This window comes from Montipora capricornis, chromosome 4 (genome assembly GCF_036669925.1).
Source record: "Montipora capricornis isolate CH-2021 chromosome 4, ASM3666992v2, whole genome shotgun sequence".
NCBI lineage: Eukaryota > Metazoa > Cnidaria > Anthozoa > Scleractinia > Acroporidae > Montipora > Montipora capricornis.
In genome coordinates this window covers 34,923,958-34,931,457 of record NC_090886.1, presented here as the reverse complement: position 1 = coordinate 34,931,457, position 7,500 = coordinate 34,923,958, and the positions used below count along the sequence as shown (strand labels likewise).

The window sequence follows — 7,500 nt, the reverse complement described above, 5'->3', positions numbered from 1 at the left end:
GCATCAAGGTCTAATTTCAATAAAAAACAAAAGAATATCTAAATGGCGGCCATTTTGGAATAAGGTGTATATCGAGGTTCGTTTTCACTTTGCATAAGCTACTTATGATTGCGCTTGTGCTTCCGTCGCTTGTGAAAACGAGGCTTAAACAACAAGCAGGAAATGAACTGAAGAGAAACAAATTCCCTTGATTTTTTTGTAAATCTCAAATTTCGGTCTGATGTAAACGCAAGCTGAGTAAATCTCTCTAATAATTATTTCGTAAAAACGAGGTCTGACGATTTCAACAATTGAAGTCCTCACAAACCTTCGACTTCCAATCAACGGTTCTGTTTTTCTTTGCTGTCAATCACTCTAGCTCGTCGGATAGATGCATGTACATACGTAGTATATTGGTTGATTTCGAACCACATCGCGGCAAATGTATGTGACAACAGTTAAAACGAAACCATTGGTTGGAGTTTGATCATTAGATTCCACATGCATAGTTGTGAAAGGCGTAATGACTCTTATCAGAAACCCATAAGGGTTGAAACGTGCGTTCACAGCTTCCAAATATTCAGTGCGAACTGATTGGTTGAATGTTTCAGTGCTAAGTACCATATTTGGAAACCCCTCGCCCTTGTTGTTCCAAATATGGTACTTAGCAAATTGAATAATCAGAAGCTTGTTTCCCAGCACACAAGGGGCCGTTAAACGTTTCAACTCTTATGGGTTTCTGCTCTTATCCAATGAGGGAGTCCGCCGACGGGGGAGAGAAAAGCCTGGTTTCCATATGATCGTCCCGATCGCCCCAGTCGTTTCAAATAATGTTCAGAGGCGATCGGGACGATTATATGGAAACACTACCCGGGCGATCGCTTACGATCCGGGCGAATGAGACGACATCATTTGAAACGACAGGGGCGATCGGGACGATCCGGATGATCATAAGGAAACCAGGCTAAACAACGGCCGGAAAATCGTCTGCGTTCGCGGGCTACTGACGTCCTTGTTTACATTTTGTTTTGATTAACATACGGGTTTGTTCACAGAAGGCATCGTGATATTTATAAACAATTATTGACTTCAAAAGGTTTACAAGAACTTGTTTAACTGAGTTAACTCAAATTTTAAACTTTTTATCTTTGATAGTGAGCCATTAAGTCTTGGTTGGCGTATGATCGATATCCCTTACGTTCCTTATAAAATTTCGAATTTTAAGGTCATCACTGCTCAGAGATTATATAGTATATGGAATTCTAATTTCCAAAGATAGCTCATTATGCAATGCACTTTGAACATTCTGTACTTCATTGTCAGCTGGCTGATTAGAAAACGATGGCTTTTTGAATGAGGTAAAAATGTGAACAAATATACCCCTATACATCACGCCAAAAGGTCTACATGTACACGTATCTTTTGGCAGGTACTGTATGCGAGATTTGTTTTTACAGCTTGGGACTATCGCTCATTGCCAATGACTCGCTCAGCAGTGAAGAGAACCAACTCGGAGCCTACAAGCATCGCACTTCAAGTTTTCCCGGAGCAAAACAGGGCAAACCGTAGCCATGGTGACTTGAATGCAGTCGACCGGAAATGCAATAGTGAGATTCCTGCACAGTTTACCAATAAGAGTGGGGCAAGTGGAGACTCGTGTTCTACTTCATCGTCTACATCATCACCTCCTTCATCTCCACTTCCAACTGCAGGCTCAGCTACCAATAGCGCCAGCTTGTCTGCACAGGAGGAGCTGGACCAATTCCCGGGGTCACACTTTTCTTTCTCAGGTTCGTGGACGAAGCATTTGATACATTACAGGTGACGAAGAAACTCGATTCTTAATCTATCTCGGCGAACCAAAAATTTTGTGAATACTCCGCTGGTCCTGCACATTTCCGAACGACTACTGTAGAAGCTCCCCCCCCCCCCTTCCTTTTCGTAGCGGGAGCCTGGTTTTGTTGCTGATTCATATGTGCCGTAAGCCTAAGGGCCGATTTACACTGTACGATTTTTGTCGCGTGCGACGACGGCTTACGAAAGGCCCACGGCATGATTTCCGATTGTTGTGTACGTCAGAAACAATGTCGTAGCATTTTAAAACATATTTTTTAAAACGCTGTGATAATCGTAAGTCATGTCGTAGGCCTGTCGTGAGCTTGTCGCATGCGACAAAAATCGGCCCTAACGCAGCCTATTTTTGAGAAGTTTAGAAATGTAACCATGTACAGAGGTTTATCCCGAAGGACACACATTCTCCGTCCTCGGTTATCTAGTGACCCGTAGTAAACCGTCGTGTACGGATTGAAATTGCGACCCTCTGTCGACTTAATAAGACGACAGTGATTGCATAAAAATACAGTGTGCAGTCACACTCTTATTTCTCTCATACGTTGATCGTAAAGTTTTTGTATTTGGGCTTATTCCTCATTTTTACTGGTTTCTTTAGATGTTTCAAGAATGACCTCACCTACTCAAAGGTATGTTACATAAATATTGTAAGGCCAGTTACAGTTGCTCCGTTCACCTGCTATAGGAACAGTATCTCTGTGATCACAAGGACGCTTTTCATCAGACCAAAAGTCTCCAGTTGAAAAATAAGTGAATTTCATGTGCCGAACAGAAAGGCATTTTCCAGTTGGCCGCTTAAAGGCCAATGGAACGGGACTTCCGGTTGTTTTGATTTTCGGGAACGTCGTGTTGACCTCGAATAGTATACTCAAAACTTCGAAATTTCGTTCAGGAAAAACTTCTGTAGAATTTCTGTAGTTTTTTGGTCGAATAAAAAGCGCCCGTAGTTTTATTTTACATTACTAAGTTTGCTGATTGGCGAAAAAGCCCTAGTACTTTTCTTATAACGTTTTAGGAGAGAATCTGTACTACTATAACGGGACTTGTTTACAATGTCTCATGCTAAGCGAAAGCCCACACTTTTTTTGCTTCGTGGGCGTTCAATTCAAAATGGCGTTCTGAGTGAAATTACCGTTTATTAACGAATCCGATTTTCAGAAGCAAGGAAATTGTTATGTCTTGCCCGAAATCCCGGAGTGTTGGATAGATTCTACAATTTCTTGCGGATCTAATGGCCTGTTGGATGAAGAATACGACTTCGGAAGCCACACTGAATATCCGACAGTCGCCATTATACATTGCTAGATAAGTTCGTATGACATCCTGCTTAATAATCGCGCACATCTCGGGAAACAGACTTCCGATCTAAACATGGTTTTTGTGAAATTCAGATATCCCGGCCAACGCCCCTACATTCCCTCTCTCTCTCTTTTTCCCCCTCCCTCTTGCCTGATAAGAATTTTTTCGGACCTCTCTCAAAGTGCGCTCATTCACCTCCTTTTGCCCCTTCACCACCTACTCTGCATTTTAAGTGGAGCTCTGGATAAATAGAAGGCGTATGTTCTTTTGTTTCAGCAATGAAATGATTGACTCTACAAGCACTCTTACGAGAACAGAAAGCGTCAAATCCCGGCAGAGTAACCTCACAACAGCAAGTAACGACTCGGTAAGTAACCGTAAACGTTGAGAAATTAAAAAAAATATTGCGAATTAGTATAATTCACAAATTTGCATCTGGTAGAGCTTAGTATGATTTGGAGAATTATGCAGATCGAGGGGGGCTCTTATCCACCTTCCCTCACCCTAATAATTTGTCATATCATACGAAATGGTTTTATTATTGAATCAAGATAATTATTATTTTACAGAGTTCTGTGGCGTCTCCACCTTCCCAACAATAACTTGGCGATATCATGAGTGATATTATTCATCCACTTTTTAACAAATAGGGGATTGGATTATTGAAGAAATGCCCCCCCCCCCTCCCCTCCCCCTCCTCCAACAAATGGGTTCAATTACAAAGCATTAGTTTTTTCAGTAGTCGAGCGCCGCCATTGTTTTCTCATTTGTTGTTTTGCTATTTTTCTTTAAACGATGAAGACTCTATCTGGAGACGATGTTCCAAGTGTTGATATTTTGGACAAACAGATCTCTGACTTTGACTCCCATACAAGAACATGGGGACGCCGTGAGGTAATTATCCGTACGAATCGGCTGAGACTGCTTTTATTGGGCGCTAGTGACGTAAGGAAAACCCTAAATTAACGTGCCATCACTATCGAACCCGTGGGTTGTGCACTATTCTGGGGCCCGTTTCTCGAAAGTCCCGAAACTTTACGGGCCATTTTTGGGTGTCATAATTCGCTTTGTATCTCAAGAACGGAGTGGACTTAAGTCGTCAAACTTCACAGTCATTTTTAGTTTTGTTACCTTGAAAACACGTTTAAAGATCGGCTTTCCAAAACAAGCGGTTGGCAGTTTCACAAATGGCTTTTCGGGCCCGAAAAGTTTTCGGAACTTTCGAGAAACGGGCCCCTGGTTTGAAGAATACTGAACGAATACAAGTCACAGGGTTACAAGTGCAATTCAATTCCTCTTAACTCTCGCGCAGCTGTCTTGAGTAATAACTTGAAAGTCACATAATGTTTTTCTTCGCTGAAACGTAAGTAACATCAAACGATGCCAAATTCTTATTTATCAAACTTTATTTCCTTCAAAAGGCGATCCATGTTATTTAAACGGTGGCTAGTATTCAAATAAACTCTAATCTTTTCAAATTTTATCCTCTAGTACGTGTTTATTATAGTAGAGCCTCTGTGACTAAATGATGATTTTAAATCTTTGCTCAATTGTTGTTGTTTTGTTTGTTTGTTTAAAAGAAAGTTTTATTTGCTTTGAATTGATTTTAATGTACATTGTCCCAATTAATGCCCCAAACAGATCCCTCTTTTTCCAGAATAAGTGCTAAAATAATTCTTCGGCAGGAACGGTTTCAAAATTTAAACTGAAAGACGTTAAATAGTGGATATTAAACAATATGTTTTTAACTGTGAGTCGAATAAACCTCAAAAGGAGGCATTGCTTAGCTGAAGAAAACGAAAGTTAAAAGCTTGAAAGAGTGATGCGCGATTTCTTGACTAACCTGCGATCAGCCGTACTTTTCCTTAGACAAGGCGCGAAATGATACGCCTGCTACAAAACTAAACGAGTCGTCTGCCCGTAGTCCAGAATCTGGACTTTACTCTCATTGGCCGAAAAACAATGAGTTTTTGGAGCTTCGCTCCGATTGGTTACAGAACTGCAAATCATACTTCTAGTAAAATCGGTTACATGTAGAAGAAGATAAAATTATGCCCGCATGAAGGGATTGAACAGGAATGATGTTTAGGCTCTGTTTACAGCTGCTGTTGAGTTGTATTCGGGTTTTTTTTCAAAAATCTTTAACGGAACAGCAGAGGGAATGCAATTAACAAAATTCTTTGTTAATTGATGGGTAGAAAAGAGAACCCGCAACAATTTTCAAGCGGGATTTGCAGAAATAGATTTGATTGCATGGATAAAGTCTGACTTCGCAGACATTCCGGGTAGAGGTCTATTTTGTTTCGTCATCTTTCCTTGAATCGAAACATGCAGGTAATTTCCGGTAAAATCGGATTGCCTTACATTTGTAGCGTGACACATGATAACATCACTCTTAACAGGTGGGCGGCAGGCGGCGACTCGTTGAGAAATTGTATTAGGCGTACCTTTTCGCACCTTATCTAAAGAAAAGTACGCCTGATCGCAGGTCATGTCTTGACCAGCAAAACTTGCGGCACTCAACTGAAAAGTGCTCCATTTTAATTTTGTCGTAACTAAAACAAGAATATAATTTTAAAATACTGAAAATTATACTTACCATCAAAATTGCTCGAACGTTTTCTAATGTTAGCGTTTGTATCCGAAATAAACAAATTTCAAAAACGCTTGTTTTTTGGGTTTCAAATTTCCCGGGCTGCCATTTTGAATAATTATGATGTATAATTGTTGCCCTACGTTTTCCAAACAAAACCTCATTGTGTGAATACAATAAAGCAACCATTACGTGTCACAATTATTCAAATGGCCGCGCCGGGATATTTGAAAACAAGTGTTTTCGAAAATTGTCTCTTTCGGATACAAACGCTGGCGTTGGAAAAAGATCGGACGATTTTGATTGCAAACATTATGCTCAATCTTTTAAAGTAAAATTCTTGTTTTAGTGGAGGTTCCCCTTAAAAACGGTAAGAGGAGCTGCGCTAAAATTTAACACAGTTAAATAAATGTTAAACCTGATTAGTAGTTTGGACTTACTTCGATCTGTATGGCTTTTTTAATAAAAGGTTGGAAAAGCGCACATGCTATGGGATTTACATGTAAGTAAGCGCTAAAATACTTGTAAGTAATGTAATATTAAATATTACACCAGTACATTAAATGCTGTTCAAGTAGGCCCTGAAACTAAAGAAATAAACTAAATTAAATCAAGATTTAAGTCAGAATTAACCAACGATGTTGTCAAGTCAGTAGTTTGAATAACGCGTTCGATTGAACGTATTTCGGAATAGGAATACATGGAATAGAAGTTAGAAATCCTTCGTTTTTACGGAGGTCCACATTTAAATTGTCATACATCTTCTAAAATGCCGTTTTAAACATATCTTTTTTTATCCTTTTTGCTTCAAAACGCTAGACATACCGTTTTTAAATCATGACTCTACGTATTCTTATTCCGGAAGTGTTTTCACGTGATGTCGCGGTGGCTACTTTTTTCCCTAAACTGAAGTAACTAAAGACTGATTCTTTGAAGCCTGAGATTAAATTCAGTTTAATGATGACAGAAGTTGGTCACTCTGCTCAAAACAGCCACCAATTGTCTAATGGAAGATTAAATGCAAAATATTTTAATGTCTTGGAACGACCTGAAAAAGAAAGGTGATAAAACAATTACTTAAGACTCCGGCTTTCCATTTGACAGAACTGACCGGCCAGTCCTGGTATTTGGAAAGACTAACTCTACAACGCCTTCAAATTAACACTTCGAGGATGATATACACTTCTCTAGAAGAATGCGAGGGGTTATCATGCAAGTGTTCCTTCAAATTTTTTCATATTCTTTGCAAACTGACGGGTCAGACCGGCCAGGGAAAGCTTCTTTTTGTGTAAAGAAAAGTGAACTCAAGGGAAAAACCGTGTTGATTTTAGAAAAAACACAAAGAGTTGGTATCAAGACTTGCAGGGAGGGCTTGACAAAAGCGGGTTCCAAGGAGTTTTCATTTAGGGCTATCCTAGAATATAAAGCAACGATTTTCAATGTATAAAGCGTGAAAAGTACAGATTTGGGCCAAAGTTAACATGGTGAAGTTGATGTTTCAGGAAAGGTTTTTCCCACAAAATGTGTCAGGCTTCACTTATCTTGAGCTGGAAAGGTGTGACGCTTGAACTGAAGAAGGCAGAACTTTTTTTCCGAAACATGCCCTGCAACATTGAAAATCGTTGTTTTGTATTTAAAAGTTGTCTCTCTCCTGCATGGGGCCCGTTTCTCGAAATTCCCGAAAACCTTTCGTGCCCGAACGAAATTGCCATCCGACATGCTAGTTTTTAAACATGTCAAGATGACAAAAAGCAAAATTATTGTGTAGTTTTACGACA

The 7,500-nt window shown here is 39.8% G+C and overlaps 1 protein-coding gene across 2 annotated transcripts in view; it reads left to right on the top strand.

The window, feature by feature from the left end:
- LOC138046330 (kinase suppressor of Ras 1-like) overlaps nt 1-7,500 on the top strand; it is a 39,918-nt gene that overhangs the window by 23,099 nt on the left and 9,319 nt on the right. The window contains exons 10-14 of one of the 2 annotated variants that reach the window (XM_068892994.1): nt 1,437-1,769; nt 2,429-2,459; nt 3,406-3,496; nt 3,931-4,023; nt 6,192-6,224. In XM_068892994.1, the coding sequence (XP_068749095.1) occupies nt 1,437-1,769; nt 2,429-2,459; nt 3,406-3,496; nt 3,931-4,023; nt 6,192-6,224 (581 nt within the window). The remainder of the gene's footprint in view (nt 1-1,436; nt 1,770-2,428; nt 2,460-3,405; nt 3,497-3,930; nt 4,024-6,191; nt 6,225-7,500) is intronic. The other variant, XM_068892995.1, reaches the window with a different exon arrangement.